This window comes from Octodon degus, unplaced genomic scaffold (genome assembly GCF_000260255.1).
Source record: "Octodon degus isolate 3935 unplaced genomic scaffold, OctDeg1.0 scaffold00006, whole genome shotgun sequence".
In the NCBI taxonomy this organism is placed as follows: Eukaryota; Metazoa; Chordata; class Mammalia; order Rodentia; family Octodontidae; genus Octodon; species Octodon degus.
The window spans coordinates 32,566,236-32,590,103 of NW_004524582.1; the positions used below are offsets into that span (position 1 = coordinate 32,566,236).

Consider the following 23,868-nt stretch of genomic DNA (forward strand, 5'->3'; position numbering starts at 1 on the left):
TTGAGAACACGTTACCTGTGCGGGTGGCCCTCCATGGGGCCTAGGCATAGCACACCGCAGCTCTTCCCTGTTCGCCAGCAGCAGCAGCTCCTGCCAGGACACCACGGGGGGTCCTGCCACACTGGCCAAGCCCCTGTACCCATGGGCCTTTGGGGGGACACACAGGCGGAGCCCACTAGGTCCTTCCCCCTTAGCAAGTGTGGGGACTTGGGCTCTGGGGAGGCAGGGGGTGCCACCACCTCAGCCTTAAGGCGGTTGAATCTCTTGACCAGCTGCAGTTGCTGCTGCTCCTTGGGCTCCTGGTAGGTGCTCTGAGGAACCTGCAGGGGGGACCCAGCCAGGGGTAGCCACTCAGAGGGCATCTAGAAATGCCAGCAGTGGCATGGGATATAAGTGAAAGGACAGTGGACAGTGGCCTGGGCTTGTGGAGAAGGCCCTGCCTAGGACCCACTGGGGACGGCAGGGTGTGTGGTGCCAGAGGGGAGCTGGGGGAATGCCAGAGGCCCAGGAACATAAGTTCTCCTGGGATGGCCCTGCAGAGACCAAGGTGGCCACAGGGCACCCACTGGGTCCAGTCAGATATGTCCACCAAGGGGCAGCCAGCTTCGACACCCCAGACACCAGATCTGGTATCCACACTCCCCTCATTCCTGCTCCTCCTGGGCGCCAGAACTCATCCCATCCAAACTGAAACCCGTATCTTCTCCCACCCACCACACCCATGCCTCGGAACCCTTGCAGTGCCTGTGTCTCTCACCCCTGCCATCTCCAATCCCGCCTACCTGCTTCAGGCCACCTGCACAACCAGCCCTCACTGCCCCCTTGTGGCCAGAGGGATCTTGCATTGGTGCCAGCCCACCTCGCCGCATCTGTGGGGTATGTGGCAGCGGGGTGGCCCCTTCCCTCCTGGGCCTTGGCATGCCCTTGGCTCACAGCCCGATCTGCCCTGCTGCAACCCCGGCCCACTGCTCGCTCTTGTCAAGCCTTCACTCTGGGCACCTCTCCCCCGGCCCTGCCTGGCGTGTTACCTGGAACCGATACCCTTTGCCCTAGCTGCTTCTGCCCCCTGCCCTGCGCCGGTCCCTCTCCTCAGCACTCATCACCACCTGACAGGTATGAGGAATTTCTGTTTCCTGTCGGAGTCCCTGCTGGGAACACAGTACCTGGCGCTAGTAGGGTACTGTAACTTTTTCTTTTTGTACCAGGATTCAAACTCAGAACCTTGTGCTTGCCAGGCAGGCACTGTGCCACTGAGCTATATGCCTAGCTCTGGGTTCTGTAACTGTTGAAGGAATAAATGAGTGGACTGGATGCATCCTCGTGAGGGGCAGGGCAGGGAGGGCAGAGATAACAAGTGTGGATCCAGCATGGCCACCTTGTAGAATGTCCTCCAGCATCTCACAGCTGGTGCTGAGATGCACAGGGCTACAGAGAAGGGGTGGGACCTGGGGGAGGGGGAGGGAGAGTGGAAGGGGAGGGAGAACCCAAGGACTTGAGGAAAAAAATGCATTAGTTCCTGAAGAGATGGGATCAGAAATGGTGAAGATCCTGTAAAGGGGTTAGCTGAGGGTTACTGAGCAACAAGGCCCCTGATCATCTGTCCACCCACCCATCCATCATCCATCCATCCATCACCAACCCATCATCCACCTATCCATCATCTATTCATCTATCACCCATACATCAGTCCATCCATCCAGTTTATTGTTTATCCACCCACCTGCCCATCTATCCATCCATCCTTCTACCCCCATCCACCATCCATCCATCCATCCATCCATCCATCATTCACCCATCCATCCATCACCTATCCATCTGTCCACCTTTCCAGCCTGCCATTTGTCTACCCACCTGCCCACCCATCCAGCCATCCTTCCACCCCGTCTATCTTCCCTCCATCATCCACCCATCCATCCATCCATCCATCCATCCATCCATCATCCACCCATCCATCTTGCCATCACCCATCCATCCATCCACCTTTCCAGCCTGCCATTTGCCCACCCACCTGCCCACACAGCCGTCCATCCTTCCATCAACAACTATTTAGTGAGGATCTGCTCTGAGGCAGGACTATGCCAGCCCCATTGTGAATGTGAAACAAAAGGAGATGGACATGTTCTGGTACAGGACAGAAAATAGGCAGGTTCGCACATCACTAGACTCATCATTGTGAGCAAGAAGCTAAGTGAGACATGCAACAGAACTGAGGCTTCAGCAAGAGGAGCTTCTGTGGAGAGAGGGCTTGGGGACCTGAATGAGAGGGGACTAGGTGGCTCCTGGGATCTTCCAAGGGCACTGTGCCCTTGGCCTCCTATGGCCCAAGATGTCTTTCTTGGCCTGAACAGTGCAGGGCATGATGCACACCCTAGATATTTTTGAACTACCATGAAGGAAGTATACTGACTGATGCGCTGTATCAACCTGAGAAGTTTAGAAGTTTAATTAAGTGACTCAGCAGGGAGCCAGGATTCTTAGTTTGTAAACATGTTCATCCTGTGCAAGAGGAGGGCCTGGGCACTGTGTGAGTTCTGCACCCCCAGCCCCAAGGGTAGCTTGTTTACAGTATAAAGAGGGGGGAGAAGCTCGCTAGCAGTGCAGCTGCCGCCCTTCCCTTTGCTCCTCGCTGTTTTCTGCTGCCATGAACTGCTGCTCTCTGTCATGTTCCACCAGCCGAGTATAGACTGAAACCTCCACAAATTGTGAGCTAAATAAACCTTTCTTTCCTTCATTTTAGGTGCCCAGCAAGGAGTAAAAAGTAACTGAGGCAGGAAGTTAGCCCCAAAAGAAGGCTGACTTTTAGAAGAGCCAAGGTAGCATTTCAGACACGCAGAGCTGGAGCCTGGATCAAGCCATCTTACCCTAATTCAGTGGTGAGAGTCAGGCAGTGGCCTATTGTCCAAGCCATTTTTCAGTTACTTGCAGTACAGAATCCTGACTCATAAAGTTAGGCAGAAAGGGACAGGTGTGTGCGTGTGTGCGTGTGTGCGTGTGTGTGTGGCAGACGTGCAGGGGCCCTGCAGTAAGGATGTCACCATTCCCAGAAGGTATATACACTGTGATCCGACCTGCAGCACCTCATCTTGGGGAGGGCAGCCTACTGCACCAGGCTAACAATGGGCTCCAAGCTCCAGCCCCACAGCCTGACAGCTCCATTCCACACCTGCTGATGGGGGCCCCAGGAATGGTGGGCTTCAGGTCTGCTGGCTGCCTGCTCCATGGGGGTCGCCCAACACTCCCGGGCAGGGCAGGTACACCTGACCTGGAGCAGTCCAGCTTCCAGTGGTTCCTGCAGTCCAGCCTCCTGGCCTGAACATCCCAGAAGTACAAGCCCGTGCCTCCACAAATGTCCAACTCACAGGTCTAGGCTTGGCCACAGTGGGGACTGGGTCAGGCACTGGAATGGCACGGGGCCGGGGTGCAGTCAGGTTGAATTCCCGAGGCTCTGTGACCTTGGCCTTGGCCTTGGTGAGAGAGGCCTGGTGGGCCGATGCCCCCTCCAGCTGGTCCAGCAGGCCCTGGACCTCAGGCTGCCACCTGGGAGGTGAAGGGAGAAGCCCTGGGTCACTTCCTATGCAGGTCACTGAAGGTCAGGCCTTGGGACCCAAAGGACCTCAGGATCTTGGGCTCCCTTGGAAGATTGGTCATGGGACTGTGGGCCCCTCCTCTCTGGTGATCAGCACTCCTTGGCACAGGACAGCCACACCCTTGAGCAGATGAGGAGAAAACAAGCCTGGGGCGGGGCAGGAGGGGAATAGGGATGCCAGGCGTCTGGTGAACATGGAGCCTGAGCAGCAGGGGCATGCAGAGCTAAGCAGGGGTGGAGCGGATGGTCTCCACGGACCAGGACATCAGCAGTCGGAGCAGCCTTGCAGAGTCACACTGGGGTGGCAGGTTCAGTGGGAGCAGAGGGAGTTGGGAGTGAGGGCCGGTCCCTGCAGGGAGCCCAGCTGTCCTGAGAGTTCAGGCTTTGGGGCTGGAATAGGCCTCTGGGCCTCCTGGGAGCTGCCCACTACCCCCCTTGTGCCCTTGTAGGAGTCCCAGCCCCACGCCCAGACCAGGGGTTCCCAGGAGGCCATGTCAAACTGGCCCCAGGGCCCCAAGGCTGGGAAGGGGCAGTAGGTGTGAAGGCTGGTCCTGGGGGCTGGGAAGGCATGCCAGGGGTGCCCCATTCCCTGGAGTCCTGTTCCACTGCCAGCTGTAGTGGTGCTGTGGGACTGAGGACTATACCCCTTATGGTGACAGCAGCTCTGGGGAGCAAAGGCCATAACAGCCCCTTGGGAGCCAAGGAGACTGTCCCATCCTCTCAGAAGCAGACGTGTAGGGTCCCCCTGCTGCCGGCCTTCCCATGGCTACACTGAGCCTCTGCCCACAGTCCGGTCTACCCTGAGCTCACCCCAGGCTCAAGGGCAGCTTGAGGCATCCAGCCTGGTTCAAGGCCTGAAATACCAGGAAATAAGCTGGTGCTTATCTGCCCTGCTCCCTTCACCCTATACTCTTGGGGTCCAAAGAGTGGCCAGGGCCAGGGCTGGGCCACTGTCACCTGCCCCTGTGCAGTGGGCAGGCTCCAGAGCAAAAGGGCCACTTCTTGTTCCCCTGATGCCCTCTGACCACCAGGTGCACCTGCTGCCAGCCTGCCGTGGGCAGAGAGGGTCCCTGGACTGCTGGCCGGAACATTTCTGCTGGCCTGCTCGTCTTGTCCCTCTGAACCACTCAGCCCAACCCCAGGGGAGCAAGGAGGCCCCGCTGCACTGAGGAGTTCTATCCAGGGCCAGGGGCCCTAGCCCACCTCAGCAGGGGTTCGATCCAGTTCTCCTGCACGTGGGCCGCCACGTAGATGAGGCTCCACTCGTCCTTGATCCAGGAGCACAGGTTTAGGGGGTTGAAGAAGAACCTGAGGAACTGGTGGTAGGGCCATGAGGGTGTGCTGAGGCTGAACCCCCCAAGAGCCCCAGCCACCCAGAACCCAGGGTCGCAGCTGTGTGCCTGGCAGAGCCACATCCCTAAGCCCTGTGCCTGCTCCCCAGCAGTGAGACCACAGGGAAGGCACCCTCCGGGCAGGCAGGCTCTGAATTCTGGGGACGGATGTTGCCATTGTCCACAGCGCCCTCCCTTTGACTCAGCACCACCCCTAGACTGAGTCTGTGCCCCCTGCCCTAGGCCTGGTAACTGCCACTCTGTCCTTGCATGGCAGGGTCCCCAGGGCCATAGCTCCCAGCTCCTAAGCCCACAGTTCTGGTTCAGGGAAGCTAGGGGGGAGCTCAGGAGGGCTTTGCTCAGGTGACTGTGAGCTGGCAGGGGGTGCTGCACTGACCACACTGTGCAGAGTCCTCTCTGTCCCATGTCCTTGACTCCTCCCTGCCCCACAGGGGCTCTGGGCCCTCACCCTTGGCCCCATTCCTCCACTGGTGTCAGCCAGCTGCCCCTGCCCTCCTCTCCAGCGATATCTCTTGGACACACACTGGTCAGTCCTGACTATACAGCAACAGTGCTCCCTCCGGGGTGGAGGGAGATGGACCACAGTGGGCTTCGGGTAAGGAATGGGGAGGGATGGCCTGGACAGCTGCCAGCGGCCCACAGCTCTGCTGCTCCCTGGGGAGTCACATGGCTGGTGTCTCCCTGGGCCAGGCTGGCACCATGTGGGGCACTGCCCTGGCCCTTGTGTGTTGGGCATTTGGTACCCAAGTGCCAGGTAAGTCCCTGTAGGACCCAGGTGAGCTAAAAAGGTGATCAACAGAGGCTAAGAGAGTCAGCAGAAGACCGGCATGGTGGCACCCGCCTGTCATCCCAGCATGCCAGAGGCTGGGGCAGGAGGATCACTGCAAGCTCAAGACCAGCCTGGCTACAAAGTGAGCTCAAGACCAGCCTGAACCGCATAATGAGACCTTCTCTCAGAAAGACAAAACAAACAAAACAACAACAACGTGGACTGGGAATGTAGCTCATTGCAGAGAGCTTGAGTTCAATCACCAGCGTGGTTCTGGCAGTGCTGCTACTCCTGTCCCCATCCTGTGGAGTGTAGAGATATAGATTTGAGACAAAAGCCTAATGTCCCAAGAGAGCAGGGAACACTGAACTGAGCCCGAGGAGGGTTGCTGTCTGTTTACAAATTCCCGAAAAGCTGGGACCCAAAGCAGCAGATAACAGCTTCTCCTGCAGGCGCCCTGTCCTTTGATCTCTTGCTTGGGATGTTATTGGCTAGCATTTGTGTGAACCTAGTGTTAGGCAAATGGTGGAAGCCAATAAATATAGTAGTTTGTATTCACTTAGGTAATTATGCACATTCCTTAGTTGCCTTTACCCCTCAATAAAAGTGAGATGCTTCTGAGGCTCTGGGCTCACTTGGAGAAAAACTAATCTCAGTGAAACCTCTGAAGCTACATTCATCAGGTCTTCTGGTACAACAGTGGAGCTGGTGGCTTTGACCAGTGAGGCACCCACATGACACCCATGTGCTCTTGGCTATGGCTTTCCCTGTCCCTTCTCTAGGATGTCGCCCTGGGCTGGTGACCACCTGGTCTGGGAGGAGGAGGAGGAGGAGGAACAGGGTTGGGGGCTGAAGATCAGGTGCCAGGGCACTGCAAAGCTGCCTCCAGCATGCCTCCTGAGGTGGCAGCACATGGGCAAAGAGTAGCAGCCTCAGCCAGACGTGACATCTGCCTCCCTGAGGTCCCTGTGTCCCCCTGCATCCACAGAGGTGACTCCTTGGGCACAGACATGGGAGGAGGCCAGGAGCTGGCTACAGAAGCCTCATCCTCAAGTCGCTGGCCATCAGGACCTGGGACTGTCCCTGGGGACAGCGTGCAGGTTCTCTGTGGAGAAGACATTGATTTTCTCCCTCCCTCCCTCCCTCCCTCCCTCCCTTCTGTTTGGTTCTGAGACTTGAACTCATGACCTTGTGCTTGCCAGGCAGGCTTGATGCTGCTGAGCTATCTCCCCAGCCCCAGGACATCGATTTCCAATGCAGAATGAAACCACCAGAGACTCTCTTTCTATTGCTAAAAGGAGCCCAGTGGGATGGGCTGGTGTCACATCCCCTGCTGGGGTGGCAGGGACAGGAAGGGGCTCACCTTGCAGGTCTTGCCCACAGGCAACGCCTTGACAATGCTGCAGAAGAGCTGGAAGCCAAGCTCATCCAGCTGGAAGGTAGCCAGGTAGCAGAGCACTGAGGGGAGTGCACACTGAGGACCAGGCTTCACCTTCCTGGCCTGGCCTTCCCACTCCCACTGCCAGCACCGCAGCAGCCACTCTGCACATGGTCAACTGTGCCATGAAAGCAGAGGCAGGAGGCCTCCCCTCCTGTCCCCTCCCGTCCCCTCCCGTCCCTTCTTCCCTCCCCTCTCCTTCCCCTCCCTCCCTGTCTGTCTCTGTCTTTGTGTAAGGGGGACTGAACCCAGGGCCTCCACAATAAGCTACATCCCTAACCCCTTTCTAGTATTTGCTTTGAGACTTGTCATCCTGCACACCTGTGCTAGCATCACAGGTGTGTCCACATGCTCAGCAGGCAACTCTCCTATTTTAACACCCTACCCCCAGCCCGCATGGCTCAGGACCTGCTCTGTCTAAAGTTCTTGGAGATGGGGCCAGAGTCAGGGACAGCCTGAGAAAGGAGGGGCACTCTCATTCAGCCAGGCTGGGCCTCCTGTGCTGGGCCAAGGCTATGCAGGGGCAGGGGAGAGGTCTCACTGCCAGCCCTGCACCCTTCCATGAGCTTGAGGCCTCAGCTCCCCATCTGTGGGGTGAGGGATCATGTCCTCTCTGGTCACCCTGCCACTGCCTAGGTCACTCCAGGGGAGAGCCCTGGGGACACACAGATGACACTCACCTTGGAAGAGGCTATAGTCGGCCCACAGGCAGAGCTGGCCGTCCCGTACATAGAAGGCATCCACTACGATGGCCAGGAGCTTTCTGTAGTGCAGGCAGCCAGACAGGAGCTCCAACACGAATGCCTGCTTCTGTGGGCTCAGCACCTGGGGGAGAAACAGCCAGAAGTGTCACCAGGGTTGCTAGGAGAGGGGCAAGGTGGGGACAGGTATCCCCTCCAGGCCAGGAGGCCCAGGCTCATCCATCCTCCTGGAGCAGTGGGCAGTAATGGAGGTGACCAGGCGGGGGCCAAGAACTGGGAGGACCAGCGTCAGGGAGGGGACAGGGCCTGGGGCTTCCTGGGGACAGCATTATGTGGGGACGGTGAAGAATGCTGGAGATGGATGGGGTGGCGGCTGCTAGCCAGGAGAATGTGCTGCAGACCACAGGAGTTGACCCCGGGAAGTGGTTAAGTGATAAGTTCCATGCAAGGTACATCTAAGATAATGTAAAAAATGAGCTCATTTAGAGGTTTTCAGATGAAGGAATACAAAGCTACCAAAGGCACAAGGCCTAAGCAGGCAAACGCGAAGCTCGTGCAGTGGGGGAAGTGAGGAGGAGCTGGGCAGGGAGCCGGTACCATGGCCTCTGGGCAGGGAGCTGGCCCGACTCACTGGCTCCTCCGTTGACAGCTCAGGACGTTTAGGGGTTTGTGACCTGTCTGTGATGTGTGTTCACAGTTCAAACAAATAAAGTTTTCAAATTGTCTTGAGAAGTAATCATGCTTTGAAGGCAGCAACAGGGCCAGCTTGCGCCCGCCCGCAGCGCAAAGCGAGCTTGGAAGTTTCCCAGCCCTCGGGAGCCAGGCCTCCCCCTCTGCGATCGATCGCTTCTGGGAATCGCGGAGCTGGCCGGCTGGAGAGGACGCCCACGCGGAGTGTGCACGGCGACGACAGCACAGGCGGCCGGGAAGCTGGGACCCGCCTGGGGTCCCGCGGGAATCATGGTCCCACGCGCCTCCCCACCCAGGCCAGTGCCGCGCTGTCACTGAAATGACGCTGCTGCGGGGACAAATGAAAGGCAGACAACAAGAAACAGAGAGGCGGACCTTTAGCAGACGGCAGGGCACCCAGGGCTGGAGGGAGAGGCGAGCCGAGAGGAGCCGGGAAATGGAGAGGGCTGGGCGTGGCGAGCTCTGCGCCGGGACAGGCCTATTCGTTGTGTACCGCAAGGACATACTCAGGAAAATTCGCAAAAGCAAAGTGATGCTACTGGACCCCTCACAAGGAGATGACGCAGATGGTGGTCCTGGTGGACAGGAAGTGCGCGCGGGAGCGGGCTACGTTCGAGCCTCCGCACCCACATCAGAATGCACTGTACGGTGAACGCCGGCCCTTCGGCTTGCGTACCGGAGCCCAGCGTGCGCACTGCGGCCTCACAGGGGTCACGGGGTCCCCTCCACAATCCCTCATTTCCTTTCACAGTGCACCTGGCTTATGGTACCAGGAGAGCCCTGGATGTGGAGCCACACCCCACTGGCTGAGCTCGGACAGAAACAACGCTATCACCTTTTTATTTTGAATGTTTTTATTTGCAGGGAAATTTCCAGTGGTTTCCCATTTTCTCAATCTATGAATTATCAGCTTGATTCTTGCTTAAACTTTATCTCTCAGTCCTGGGGCTGGAAACTATAGAGCTCTCAGCCTACAGCCAGCCTGGGCCTCAAGCCTGTGTGGAGCCAATCTTAATTTAAAGCTTGCTTTTTTTGTTGCTTTTTGGCTTTTGGGGGGAGTATAGGGAATGGAACTCAGGGTCTCACACTTGCCAAGCAGGCACTGCACCACCGAGCTACATCCAGGCTGTTTTTCGGCTTTGTGAGATGGGCCTCACTATGTAGTCCAGTTGCCTTGAACACATCCATCTGCCTGTCTCAGCCTTGAATGTTGGGATTATAGGCATGTGCCAGCACACCTGTCGATAACTTCTAATTGGGATACATTTTCTTAGACACTTGTATGAATCCCTCATTCACATGAGAATTATTTGTTGTGAGGTTGTAATCTGCTTTTTAGTTTGGTGTGAAGTATTACAGGCTTGTGGAATGTGTGGCCTTTTTACTTTGTTTTGAGATCAGATTTGTCTGGTCTGGCCCTGGGAAGGGGCCTGGGTCCTGAGACAGCTAAGGGAGGAAGGGGGGGGTGGGGACAGGCTTCCCTCTGCTCACGGATTCCGTCTGTGCTTGGGATGTGGGAACGTCTTTCTTTTTTTCTGGCAGTATCGGGGATTGAACTCAGACCCTTGTGCTTGCCAGGGAAGCGCTTATTCCACTGAGCCATCTCCCTGGCCCCTCGAATGTCTTTCTTAATAAGGCCTGGAGCTAGCCCACAACTCCAGATCCCAATGCCAGCAGCCCAGGGCAGACAGGTCCCCAAGGGCCACACTAGGCTGGAGGAGGCTGTCGATGAAGGACCAAGTGAGTGCCAGGACAGGACACCCAGGGCAGGGCCGGGGCCTTGGCATGGGAAGGGCAGCGTGCTAACGGGAGGCCAGTGGACACCGAGACCTGGGCTGTCTGGATGTGGGGCATCTTGCTGAGTGGGACTGAGTCTGGGGGCCTGTCTTTCCTCAGGAGTTAGTGGGGACCTGGGGCTGGGCAAGGGGCTCTGTCTCCCAGGATCAGGGGAGATCTGTGGCACTCAGGCGAACTTGAGCCAGCCTCGGACAGGGACCCCAGAGGGCTGTGGCCACCAAGGTCTCTGAGTCAGGAATAAAATCTTGGGCTTCGGTCCAGTTTGAGGCTCTTGAGTCCACAGCCACCAAAGGCTCCGCCTGCCTCTGGGAGGGCGCAAAGCTCTAGCTTTACTGCCGCCAGTGCCCCTGGGGCAGAGCCGGGGCTCAGGCAGGGCCGGCCAGGGCAAAGGCAGGCAGGGGCCTGGATGCTGCCAGGTCACCACCCGGAGTGCACACACGATATCCAGGAGCCAAGGCTTGTTAGAAAGTCTGCCAAGCCCTGTCCTCCCTCCTTCCTCTCAGACAGGAAGGACTCTGCCCTGCTGGGGTAGGGATTCACTTTGTTGGCAGAGCCCTTTTAATCAATGAGCTTGGTGACAAACTGCTACGTGTGACCTATAAGAAATTCTTTGAAGAGAAAGCAGATTCATCTTGCCCTCTCCTTGCCTGGGATGTGGGTCCCCTGCTGCATGGAGCAGCCATTGTGTGGCTATGCAGAAGGAAGCGTGCACCACCAAGCCGCCCTGAGCTACGCCCTGAGCTCCCCACGGGCAAAGAGGCCTCTGGTCTATGTAAGCGGCTACTTTTGGATTATGACACAGTCAAACCTAGTTCCCTAACAGTTATAGATCCAAACAGATGGTTCAAAGAACAGGTACGTAATGCATGGAGATTTGTGAAAATATAGAGAAGTGCCGGTTATGTCTCTACCAGGCACTTCCACCACTTATTTGTTGGCAAAAAATAAAATTTGTTTCCCTACACCGTGCCAGCGGGTGAGGAAGGGAACAGGTGCCAGGGGAGGAGGGCAGCAGCGACACCCAGATCTCTGTGATGGCCAGCGGGAGCTCCCTGAGATAGCCCTAGAGCCAGGCGAGGTGGTGCACATTGTGTCCAGTAATCCCAGCACTCTGAGAGGCTGAGGCAGGGGGAGCACAGGCTTTTTATTTCATGAAAAGTAACAAGAGGTGAGGATGTAGCCCAGTGCAAAAGTCCTGGGTTCACCCCCAGAACTGGGGAAACAAAGCTACTCTTGAAGCAAGGATTGGTGTTTCCTGGGACCCAATCTTGGGTGCATCTGGCCAGGGGCAGAGGGACAGGACAGGTGGGTCAATGAGCCCACTGCCATCTGTACGGGGGACAGCGCCAGCCCCTGCTCAGGAGGCGCTGCACCGACTTTGACAGCAGGCAGCAGGGTGCTCTGGGTCCTCGCTCAGGAGAGGAGAATGTCCCAACACGTCGCCTACGGAACGGGTCTGGAACAGCTTCACTGCTTTTTCAGGGTCTACAGGGTCTCACTACACAGATCGGACTCATAGTGATTCTCCTGTTTTGAGCCTCCCAAGCGCCTGGATTACAGCCGTGAGCCACCACACCCAGTCTCAGTCAACGTGTCAGCGTGCCCTGGGGCCTGGGCCAGCAAGGCATGCAGGGGATCAAACCTCCAGCTGCTGCGCTCTGCCTAAGCAGGCACTTTAGTCGGCTGAGCTATCTGGCCACCCAGGCCTGGAACAGTTTCCTCAGAGCCTGTGCGGCACAGGGGTCCACCACGGGCACTCTGATGCTCAGTCATCTTCAGAGTCACAGATATGGGGTAACTTAGGAAGAAAGGCAGTTGGTTTCCTGATCTCATGGGGCCGCCCTGTGTGGTCGCGAAGCTGTCCTAGAACCTGAGCTTCCCTCACGGCCATGCACCTACCAGCCACCACCCACCCGGGACACAAGCAGACTCTGGGTGTATATGAATCATTTTGTTCTTATTCTCATACATAATATCTAATCGAAACATGTTTGTAGTCCTGGCCAAGCTCTGGACTGACACTGCCCACTGGAATCCGAGGGGCTGGGTGGAAGAGAAGACTGCACCAAAAACCACCTTGGACTGTGCTGATACATCAGGTGCGGGTGGGATTTGTTTTGGTTTTGTGGTTTGTTTTTCCCTTATGGAAGACTGAACGCACAGCCTTTGCACGGAGCTATAGCCCAGCCCTTTTCATTATTGTTGTTTTCTATCTTGAGACAGTCTCACTAAATTGCTAAGTTTCACACTGCTCAAACTGTCAGCCTTCCTGACTCAGTCTTCAGAGTGCTGGCTGACAGGTGTGGGCCGCCACGCCCTCCTCAAGGGCTACTTTAATAAACGGTAACGTAGAAGATAATTTCTGTGCTCAAGTTTTTTGTGAGACAACTGACAGGAAGAGCAAACACAGGCACCTGAGCGGGCCAGGCCTGCCCCTGAAGCCTTGACAGTCCCCTTCCCCAGACACTCCCTGTCCTTGTCCCCTCAGGCTGGTCCAGGCCCGCCCTGCTCATCTGGCTGCCCCACCCCGGCCTTTTGTCTCTTCTTCTCTATGAACAGCCCGCCACCTGCTGGCCACACCCTGTCTGACCAGTGGCTCAGAGCCGTGGCCGAGCCGTGGCCCAGCCGTGTGGATCCTCCAGGGCCACTGAGGCCCAGCTGAGGCCACCCAAGCTTGGTGCTGCCAGCTTGCCTGGTTCTGGGCACCCTGCGCCCTGCCCCTGCATGTGACCCAGGCCCAGGACCCTTGACTTCTTTCAGCTCCAGGCTGTCCCTGACAGCCGGTCCCCTTGTGCAGCAAAGCCAAGATTTTCATCAGGCCAAACCCACACTCTTGCCATGGTGGTGGCGGGAGCCTCTCGGTCAGCGCTCCTTCTTCAGCTAGAGTGGCCTTAGGTCTCCTAGGAGGTGTCACTGTGACCACGCTTTTTTGGGAGGCCCCACCTGGGTGTGTGCATGGAGCTGGCATGGGGTTTAAATGTTGGGGGGGTTGGGGAGATAGCTCAGTTACATAAGCACCTGCCTGGCAAGCGTCAGGTCCTGAGTTCAATCCCTAGTACCACAAAAAAATAAATAAATAAAATAAAATGTGGCATCAGGGTCAAAGATTGGCTGAGTGGCTCAGCGTCTGCCTAGCAAGAGTGAGGTCCTGAGGTTGATTCCCAGTACCAAATAAGTAAAGAAAGAAAGAAAGAAATAGAGAATGCCATTGTAGGCCCATGAGTCCTGGCGCCTTCCCGCCCCGAGGGCCCTACCTCTCCTGGGCCCCTAGGGCCTGGCATAACAGCACATCTTGGGCGGTCCTGATGCCCTGTGAAGCCCCTCCATGGCCTCTTCTGGTGGCATGAGCAGTACGTGGCCTTCCTGGCTTAGGGTCACCTCTCTCTGCCCTCTCCCTGCTTTTCAGTGCAGTCCCCTTCCTCTCCCTGTGGATTTGCAGGAGTCTCCTCTCTCTGTGTGGTGTCTGTACTTCTCTTTTGATCCTTAGACTGGGTCTGGCTGAGGTCAGCGTTGTGACCTCTGCCCTGTGTATCCAAATAACGTCACATGCCAGGCTGCCAGGGCCAGGACCACAGTGGATGTGGTCGGGCCGCAGGCCCCCAAGCCCTGCACCCCAGCCTCTGGGTGACTGTGTTGCGTCACTTTCTGGCAGGTGGCAGCCTCAAGCCTTCAGCAAACAAGGTGGGTGGATTGCAGCCATCTTCTGACAACAGAGATAAAGCGGGCTGCCCAGACTGTGTCAGCACCCGGTGCCCCTCTCCGCCATGACGTCAGAAGGGCAGTGAATGGACTAGAAAGGTCCCATGCCTCTAAAGTAGGCAGAACGAGTGGCAGCGGACAGCTGCCGCAGGGTGGCAGCCCTTGACAACTGCTGCCAGGCCCATGGGTGGTGTTCGGGGCCATACTGTCCTTGGAAAGGCAAGGACTGGTCACTGTGTCACAACTTCCAGGTGACAACTGCAACTTGTCTCCCACTAGCAATCTGTTAGTTGTGGTGACAGTTGTCAGCGTGGCCAGCTCCAGGAGCCCCAGTGGGGTGAGTGGAGCAGGAATGCTGCACTGCTCAAGGGATTGACCCCTGATGTCCACAGCTGAGTGCATGGGAGGACCCCCTCATCAGAACCCTGACAGACACCCCAGTCACAGACACTCTGCCCAATTCCCCGGCTGTGGCAGCTCTGTAGCAGTGCAGGCTGAACTGGGACCCGAGGGAGAGGGGGAGCTGGGGAGCTGCTAGTGGGGAGCCTTGCTGATCCAGATGGTGCACCAGGGGCTGCGGGACTTGGGGTCCCGAGGCTTTTGGGGGTAACCTGAGACAGAGAGGCAGAGGGGGCGCTGAGGGAGTCGGGGCTGGGCCCTGTCCTGACTGCGCCTCCACACCCTCCTGCCCCTGTGTGTTGGCCAGGTGCTGCACAAGGCAGGGGGCCTTTCCTGGCCCAGCTGTCAGCTGTTTTCATCATTTCCCCCGGCACATTTAGGGCCTCAAGGAAAGAGCATGGAGGCAAAGAGGCATGAGGTGGGGGCACTGACTTTGAGGGCCTCAGCTTTGCAGCCAGTTCTGTGCCTGGGCTGAGAGAAACAAAGGCAGCAAAGGCCACAGACAGACCTGAGTCCAGACTTACAGACTAGTATCCCCTGTAAATGCATTTGTGAGGACAGCATTTGAAGGCACACTCATGTGACAGTACCCCAGAGTGTCCCCTGGTGTTTGCCTCACCTACCCAGAGTGCGAGACCCCAAAGACCCAACGGCTGGGCTGCAGGAGACCAAGCACCTGCCCTGGGCACCTGCCCCCGTGGACAGAGGGCATGGGGTCGGAATGGCAGGGGCAGTGACCAGTTGACAGGGAGGGCCATGGGGACTGCTGGGGGTAGGCAGTGTGGCAGCAAAGGTCACTGCTCTTCTCTCAGGCTCCATACTTTACCCTAGTGGCTGAGGGTCTGGACTTGCAATGAAAGAGAAGGATGGGCCCCCAGGGGTGGGGCAGGAAAGGAGGAGTTGGCTGGCCAGCCCCCCTGGGAGCAGTGTGTTATTTCTCCCAAGGGTGGGCAGGCAGACCAAGGAGGTGGAGGTCTCAGCAACCTCCCAGGGCTTCGATGCCTGGCCAGCCCCTGCCTCTGCTGAAGCTGGTGAAACACAGCTCCCCATGAGCTGTGGCTGTGGGCACCTTCGGCACCACAGCCCTCCGTCCCTCTGGAGTGAGTGCTGGGGGAAAAGGAGTTCAGGGCTGCCTCATCCGACCTGGCTTGAAGACAGGCCAACTGTGGGGACCAGCGTTCCCTGGCTTACAGCCACTGTGCCTTCTCACTGGACCCCATCATAAAATACCTCCCATGACAAAGAAGGGTCTTCACGGAAACAACTAGCTGCCGTGTGACCGGGACTTGCCCAGGTGTCTCCCTGGGAAGGAAGGCACTGGATGGGAGTGTGCGGAATGCTGATTCGTGGAGGTGAAACAACATGAGGTGTCACTGACACAGCCACCCTGATCCTACCTTCAGGGAGGTGGATGCGGCCTCCAGGAACAGCTCAGGATTGTCTTTCTCAGGCTTAAATTTGTCCAGTTGTTCTGTCACAATCTCAATGCATCTTCCATAGTAGGTCATGTTCCCGGGCAGGACCCTGAAATAAACCGCAGGTCATGTCCTCCAGTCTCCGGGTGCTGGCCTGGGTGGTGGCAAAAGAAGCCTCAGCATCCTCCCCAGTATTGACAGGAAGCCCAGCAGAGTGCCAAGGACCTTGAGTGGTGAGGAATGTTGGTGTGATCAGGGGCTCTGGCTCAGGTCAACTGAGGCCCACTTCCTGGAACCATTTTCCTCTGACCTCTGTTGCCTGGGTGGCCTGGGATAGCCTTGCTGAGCTTACCTCCCCATTGCCCACACCTGCCTAGCCCCAGCCCAGTCCCTGAGACATGTGGGCTGCTCCATGGGCTGGAGGGGGGAGCAGGAAGGGGGAGCCCTGGGGGAGGAGCTGGGCCATTAGCTCAGCTCAGGCAGGATAGTAGGTGGGGGCAGGACGATGTCACACTGAATTGTCAACCTGACTGGAGTAAGAGATTCTGGGGGGGACTGGCCCAGGGGTGCTGTATTCCTCCGTGGATCAACACACTGATGTGCACAGCTGAATTCACTGGGTGGAGGTGGGTCCTGGGAGTTGCCTCAGGAGGGCACTTTGTGGGCCTTTTTGCCATGCTCTGCTTCTAAGTCAATCATGAAGCAAGTAGCTTGCTCTGCCACATCCTTCTGCTGTGATGTTCTTGCCTCAGAGCAGCTGACCATGGACTGAACCCTCTAAAACCATGAGCCAAACAAACCGCTCCTCCCTGAAGTTACAGGCGCTGGGTACCGTGTCCTTGCAATGAGAAAGCTGACCAACAGGGCTGTTTATAATTAGTAGTCCCTGGGTGCTGCGGGACCAAATCCTACAAGGTTGAGATCCCCAGGTCCAGCACCTCCACTTTATTTTTTATTTATTTATTTTTTTTTGCGGAACCAGGGATTGAACTCAGGCCCTTGCGCTTACCAAGGAAGCGCTTATTCCACTGAGCCATCTCCCCGGCCATTATTTTATTTTTTTGTGCATAGTCTCACTACACAGCACAGACTCGTAGTGATCCTCTTGATTTCTGCCTCCCTAGTGCTGGGATTACAGGCATGTGCCACCCTGCCTGGACTCCATCGCGGGCTCAGCGCGCCCCGGGGTGGGGCTGGCGCGGCATGCAGAGCCAGGGATCAAACCCCGACACCTGCTCTTACCTAAGCAAGTGCTTAGTCTGCTGAGCTATGCCGCCGGCCCGAGCACCACCATGTTAAAGACAAGGTAGTTGAAACCCTGTCCTAAGTAGCCAGGCCACACTGGGCACTGGATATTCCAGAAACATGCCAGTTTGGGACATGGCTTGCCAAGCCCTCCTGAGGGAGGCCTTGGAGGAGACACTTGGGATGAGGCTGGGTCCCCAAGAGCTGGCTCTCCTAGCCACTGGTAGTCTCCAACTACCCCCCAAACAGGTAGACCTTATGGGTAAAGGCTCCTGGAAGTTTTGGCTCTGGTCAGATCACTTGGGGCAGCCACAGAAGCCAACACCTCTCCTTTCCCATCCCCTCATCTGTCACCCACCACTCGGGGCCAGCGGATTGTGCAGGCCCTCCTGGCAAAGCTGGCTGTTTGCCCATTATCCAGGGATCAGGGAGCAGTCCCAGATCTAAGCCATCCATGGCCAAAGGTGCCTGGAAAATCAGTGTGGGCAGGGCCCCAGGAGATGACCATCCCGGCCAATTTCAGCCAATCCTGCCAGGTTTATGGTTGGTCTTCCATTCCCTGTTCCTATGAGGTTAGGCGAAGCACAGCATTAGGAAGCCATTCTGAAAGATCCAAATTTCAGTACGCTGAAGTGTGTGTGTGTGTGTGTGTGTGTGTGTGTGTGTGTGTGAGAGAGAGAGAGAGAGAGAGAGAGAGAGAGAGAAACAAAAGTGAAGACAGAGAGAGAGAAGAAAAAGAGAGAGGAGGGTAAGAGACAGACAGAGAGGAAGAGAATGCCCAGAAGGAATCATGAGTGTGTGAGCTGGAGACATCACGGAGTGCCTTCCGTGTAGGGCTGCAGAGTACCCCCAGCTTCCACTGGCGAGGACACCCAGGGGAGCACCTTCCAGCCCCAAGGTCTTACCCACTTTCAGGGAAGCCCAGGGGACGATGAATTATAGGAAGATACACGTGGCCCCAGGTGCCATTGTGTGAGTGGCAGGGCAGGGACTTAAGAGCCTGCCCAGGATGCTCCCTGGGTGGGCTTCCCTGAGCAGGGAGGAACAGAGGCTGGGCTGTCTATGTCCCCACTATGCCTGGCTGTAGCCTGCGCCTACACTGCTGTTCCAGCTCCAGAGCTCTGAATGACACAGAGCCAGCAGCAGCCTCTCTGGTGAAGCTAGAGGAATGGCCTCTGAAAAGGAGCTTGAAGACCTGGTGCCACAAACAGGCCCTGCAAGCCTGGTCCCTGAGAACCAAGAGAGTGAGCCGCTGGCACCAGCAGGATGCCATCTCCGCCTTCGCTCACCAGGCACCAGGTCCCCTTGTCTCTTGGCTGGAGACTGTGCAGCAGCCTCGCTGTGGACTCCTTCCAGGCCAGTGTGGTTCTGATAACAGGGCAGGGGACAGACGGGCTCTCTAACTTGGATGCCACCAGACTAAATGTGCTAAACGGACAAATCTGCAGGTGCTGAGTTGTGGACTCCTCCGCCTGGTGTAGCCCTGTGCAAGACCAGGTTTGTTCAAGGCCATGCAGCCCCTCGGCTGTCTTGTTGCCTCCTGGGCACCTCCTGCCAGCACTGCCTCCCCCCTACTCCCACCATCCTGCAGGACCCTGGGCAGGCTAAAGCCTGGGTGGTGGGACAGAGACCACCTCACTGAATCCCAACCTCTCACCACCTCTGGTCTCTCGGACCACCTCCTGCGAACCTCCTGGGGGCTACTGCCCTGCCAGCACCTTTACGGAGAGGAGCTCCTGCTCTGGCCCCTCACCCACAGCACACTTGGAGCAGGAGTGCACCTTGCTGTTCTGCAGTGTCACCTGCCCCTCTGGCGTGGCTGTGGGCCTTTTGTTCCACTTCTGCTCCTCTGCAGTGAAACAACTCCGATGCTCCAGAGCCACCTGAGGGCAGCGGGGTGTGCGGAACTCTTAGGCTCCCGCTCCGGGTCTTTCCTGCTTGGAGTGCACACTGGGTCGTGCCTCGCGCCCTGGCAAAATCTGTTTTTCTCAGCGGGGTGAGCATGGACAGAAGTCGATGTCCAAGTGTTCAACACACACTGGCCCCACTGCCTGTCTCCTTCTGTCACAGGTACAGGGGAGGTGGGGTGAGAGCTGGGATGTCCTGCTCAGAGGGGCCCCTAACAGCTCCCCTTCGATCCACAATAGTCGGGAGTTCAGGGTCACCCTTCTCCCATGTCCCGAAGGGCACAGACTGGAATTGAGGCCACCCAGTCTGGTCTTAAACTAAGGCCACCGCCAGCATTCAGCAGGTGGACGGGGTGGGGTTGGAGGGGTCTGGAAAGAAATGTCATCAGGGGTCCGCTCTGTCCACCACCAACAGAGACCCTTTCACGGATGAGTTCCCTCCTTGTGATGTCCGCTCTGCCCCCTCACCGGTTAGCAATCATTTCTCACGGGGCTCTGGACTCCAAATCATCTTCTCCACGTCCCTCCAAAGGACACCCTGCTCCGCCCCCTGACGTCATCTGAGAGCCTCACTGGCGCTGGCTGCTCCGGGGGGCGCGTGGGCGGCCTGCCTCTTCACCCTGAGCCCTGGCCCGCACCCCAGAGCAGGCACCTTGCCAGTGCCCAGAAATGTCTGGAATCCATGGCGAGGGCAAAACAGAAAAAGGAACACGCACCCTCAACTGTGCTGCTCTTAGTTTGAACTTTTAGGAGATGCCTTCTTCAGTCAGGGACAAGTCCTAACGCAAAGACGCACCGGCTTTCCAGAGCATGTTTTCTGAAGCCTTTGCGTGGATCCTATAGTGTCCCAGAGTAAAATGTTACATTTCGCTTGATTGGAAGAGAGATGTTACAAGAGTATTTTCTAAGGAAATAAGAGAACAAAGCCTCTCTTGAGCAATGTTTGGGGTGGGGTGGTTGGGGGCTCCCTGTCCCCAAAGTTTTCACCTGTGTGACTCTAAAGCCAAGCTGGCAAACTCCTTGCCAGACCCCTGGTGACCTCTCAGAGTGAGCAGGCCTACAAGGAATCCAGGACTTGCAAGGAAGGAAGTAAATCTGGAGACAAGTGTGTCTGCACACAGCGATAAGAGTGTTCTCCTTCTCCCTGAGTCGCAGGAGGAGGCTGCGGCACCAGGCTCCCTCTCCCAGCAGCTGCTTGGGGTGTGGCTATGCGTGCATCCTTGAGCACTTGGGAGCTGCTCCAGGGCTCACGGGGGCTGTGTCCTGCCTGCCTCCTGCCCTGCAGTGGGGACCTTTATGAGGAAAGCACAGCCCAGGCACCAGTGCAAAAGGCAGTCAGAAACAAGCCAGGAACCATGCCAAGCCCTCCAAGGTCAGGGCGGGCTGCAGAAGAGTTGGGATGGAATTCATGACTGAACAATGAGCAGGGGTCGAGGGAGGGGGAACCTCTGAGCCCAGCTGGACTCCAGCTACCCACTGTGCAACTCTGGCTCGCATCTGGCCTGCAAGGTCTGGGCACGGGAGCTCTGCACCCCGACTTCTGGCATAGAACAGGTGCAGCAAAGGAAGCTTGGATTCTGATCACTGAAAGCTGCTTGTGATCTTGGTAAGAACAGTCACATCTTAGGGTAGGAAATGTGGGAGGTGGGATCTAATTCCCAAGCTCACGGATTTTTTTCTTATATTGATTTTTTTTTTTTTTTTTTTTGTGGCCTCAAGATGCCTTCAGGGCATTTCTGGTTTGGCGAGAGTATCTGGGTTCAAACCATAGCACCTGAGCCTGACGGCTTTAAGCAGGCACTTAAACAACTGAGCCAATGGGCAGGCCCCCTTATATTGATTTTTGATTCCACTAACCAGGACCTGACTGTCTCCCACTTAAGGCAACTTGACAGGTGGGCTGGAGCAGAACTCTTCTCCCCTTAGCAACCCTTACAGACAGGAAGAGGATAGGAGGAGGTTTAAATTCCACCAGACACAAACCAGCCCCATGTTATCAGCCACTAAAGATGCTTTATTTGCATAAGACCCCAAATGTATGTTAATTAAAATATGTTCTTTTCCATGACTAAAGCCAGTTTCTTGAGGCTGCTGCCAAGCCCTGCCCCAGTGGCTTATGCTTAAAGCACAGCCCCAGGTGGCAGATTTTTCGGCTTGCTTTTCAAATACGACTCTCCCCTTCCTCATGAGCAATAAAATCTCAGTTTTTAGTTGAGTCTATTGCTGCTCAGCTGAAAGATGGCATTTCCCAGACTCCCTGGCAGTGGAGTATGGTCACATGACTAAGTTCTTGACCTCTGAGAAGTAGGAGGGTGTGAGCCTTCTGGAAAATCTTCTTGAAAGGGAAAGGCATATAGCCTTTTATTTTTTATTTTATTTTTTATGTCCTGCCTGGGTTCAGGAGGCGATGGCAAGAACTCACATAGTCATTTTGGACTGTGAGAAATGGGAAACAATGACTTCTAAAAAAAGCTGATCTCTAGGGAGATAGCTCAGCTGGGATGGCTGAATAATGAGCAGGAGTCAAGGGAAGGGGAACCTCTGAGCCCAGCCGGACTCCAGCCACCCAAGGGCAAGGATCCAGGCTCGATCCCTGGTACCACATGCTGTTTGGCCCCTGAGCCCCAGGGGTGCTGAGCCGGCCACCTAAACTGGGCATAGTGGTACACGCCTGTAATCCCAACACTGGGGAGGCTGAGACAGGAGGATCACTAGAAGTCTGAGCTGTGTAGTGAGAACCTGTACCAAATACATACATACATACATACATACATAATAAAATAGAAAAAAAGCTGATCTCTTCTTTCTTTTTTTTTATTTTAGGGAAGGGTCTACAGGGTGTTCAGGGTCTTACTACTAGATTGGACTCAGTAGTGATTCTCCTGTTTACAGCCTCCTGAGTACTGGGATTACAGGCGCGCACCACCACACCCAGTCTCAGTTGCTGTCTCAGCACACTCTGCGGGTGAGGCTGGCACAGCAGGCCTGGGGATCGAACCCCTGGCTCCTGCGCCTGCTTGCAGGCACTTTAATCCACTGAGCTATTTGGCTGGCCTTAAAAGCTAATCTCTGATGGTGGGGTGCCAGACCTAGTTGCAGGGCTGTCTGTGGGCCTCTTTCCTGGAAACATGAACAGTCTGGGTCTCTAGGATGCTGGCGTTTTTGTTGCATGCAGCTAGCTAAACTTAACCCTAACAGATGTATCAGCTTCCCTGAGGCCGGCCTTTAATTTCAAAGTATGAAGCCTAGAAGAGGAGCTTCTCTGAACAGCAGCATGAACCCCTGACCCTGGGATCAGCCAAGGGCAAACCCACAGAGGATAGCGGCTCATCCAGTGGACAGTGACACCCGGGTCCGCTCTGAGTTGTGCTGAGGAAACAGTAATGGGGCAGGCTTTATGGAAGAAGATCAAGAGCATGGCCTGGGACATGTTGAGGGACTCTGTTAGTGGTCCAGACAGTGAAGAACGGGTAAACAAGTCTGAAGCCTGAGGGTTTAGGCTGAGATGGAGATCTCTGAAAGGTTTTGGAGAAATGGCTGCTTATAAGACCATGTGACCACAAGACCATGTTGAGCCCCAGGATGGGGTGCAGGAGTAGTTTCTAAGGACTGAGCCCTGGGCCTCCAGAGTGCACTGGCTGGGAGCAGAGAGGCCCTGGGAAGGCACTGTGGGATGGGGTGGGGAGCAAAGAGCACATCTGTTCCATCCGAGCGAGGACAGTGTGTCCCCTCGGGAAGCACTCAGCTGGGTCACCTACTGCTGGCAGTAGGAGAACATGTGAGCCGGCCTGATCGCTAGATTTAGCAGTACGAAGGGAAGTCGGGGATGACTTTGATAAAGAGCTTCAGAGAAGTGGCCTCGAGGAAATCTGATTGGAGGAGGTTCAAGGAAGAACAGGCAGAGTTGGAGCTAAAAGGCAGCTGGGGCGCTGCTTTTCAGAGGCTGTGAGTGTGGCAGCAGAGGTGAGGGCGGTCTAGCAGCGGCTGGGGAGTCCTGGGCGCGCTCAGCAGCAGGCCGGGGGCAGGGCTAGTGAAGAGAGGCAGGGAATGCCTCGGAATTCCGGGCCAGGGCACTTCTCCTCCTTGTGCCTCAGTTTTTTCCCTAGTGAGAGGGAATTTTAAGTGACATCACCTATTAATCACCTTTAGCTATTTGATTAGTACATATAAGTACTCAGATTTGGGTGGTTTAACTTTTAAAATTCTTTTAGTGTTTTCATAGATCCAATTAGGGCACCCTTGGGTGAAGCAGAGAAAGTATCTTAAGAAAAAACAAAAAAACACCCACTGCGTACTGAGGCGATTAAAGGAAAGGCAGAAGAAAAAGCACCGTTAACTTTAATCAAGGAGCTGGAAAACGATCAAGGATGTGAGCGGGAGCCAGGAGAACGGCATAAGGAAATGAGCCCTCAAGAGAATGGAAACCGTCCGGGGAGCGGAACCAGGATGGGCCCCGCGCCTTGCCTGCACCCGACTTGCCCCGTACCTGCGGCCGCCGGTCTCCTCCGGCTCCGCCTGCGCCGCAGGTCCCAGCGCCCGCGGGACGCGGGGTCGCGGCGGGCTCACGCCGAGCCCGGGCTCTCGGTCGGCGGGACACTGACCGCAGCCCGCAGCCCGCAGCGCGGCTGGCGTCGTTGGCACGCTGTTACCTAGCAACTGCTATGCCGCGCGGGCGGCTGCACCCGCGGAGCGCACCGGGACGTGTAGTCTGGGAGCAAGTCGGGCCTGCGGGGGCGCGCGGGGCGGGGCGGGGCGCGGCGCTGCATCACTCGAGGATTGGCTGGCTCGCCGGTCGGCCCACCCCCGGTTCACGGCGGGCTGCCCTGCGCGCGGGCCCTCGGCGCATGTGCGGCGCGGGGCGGCGGTGACC

The 23,868-nt window shown here is 56.6% G+C and overlaps 1 protein-coding gene across 7 annotated transcripts in view; it reads right to left on the bottom strand.

The window, feature by feature from the left end:
* Cfap99 (cilia and flagella associated protein 99) overlaps positions 1-23,587 on the bottom strand; it is a 42,208-nt gene extending 18,621 nt beyond the window's left edge. For 4 of the 7 annotated variants that reach the window (XM_023724148.1, XM_023724159.1, XM_023724139.1 and 1 more), the window contains exons 1-8: positions 23,485-23,587; positions 15,829-15,955; positions 7,826-7,970; positions 7,071-7,165; positions 4,790-4,902; positions 3,360-3,537; positions 240-320; positions 16-90 (exon numbers count right to left, since the gene is read on the bottom strand). In XM_023724148.1, coding sequence (XP_023579916.1) covers positions 16-90; positions 240-320; positions 3,360-3,537; positions 4,790-4,902; positions 7,071-7,165; positions 7,826-7,970; positions 15,829-15,939 — 798 coding nt within the window. In that variant the 5' untranslated portion in view covers positions 15,940-15,955; positions 23,485-23,587. Of the gene's footprint in view, positions 1-15; positions 91-239; positions 321-3,359; positions 3,538-4,789; positions 4,903-7,070; positions 7,166-7,825; positions 7,971-15,828; positions 15,956-23,484 lie in introns of those variants that run through there. The other 3 variants (XM_023724176.1, XM_023724154.1, XM_023724170.1) reach the window with 2 other exon arrangements.
* Between the last annotated feature and the right edge of the window lie 281 nt (positions 23,588-23,868).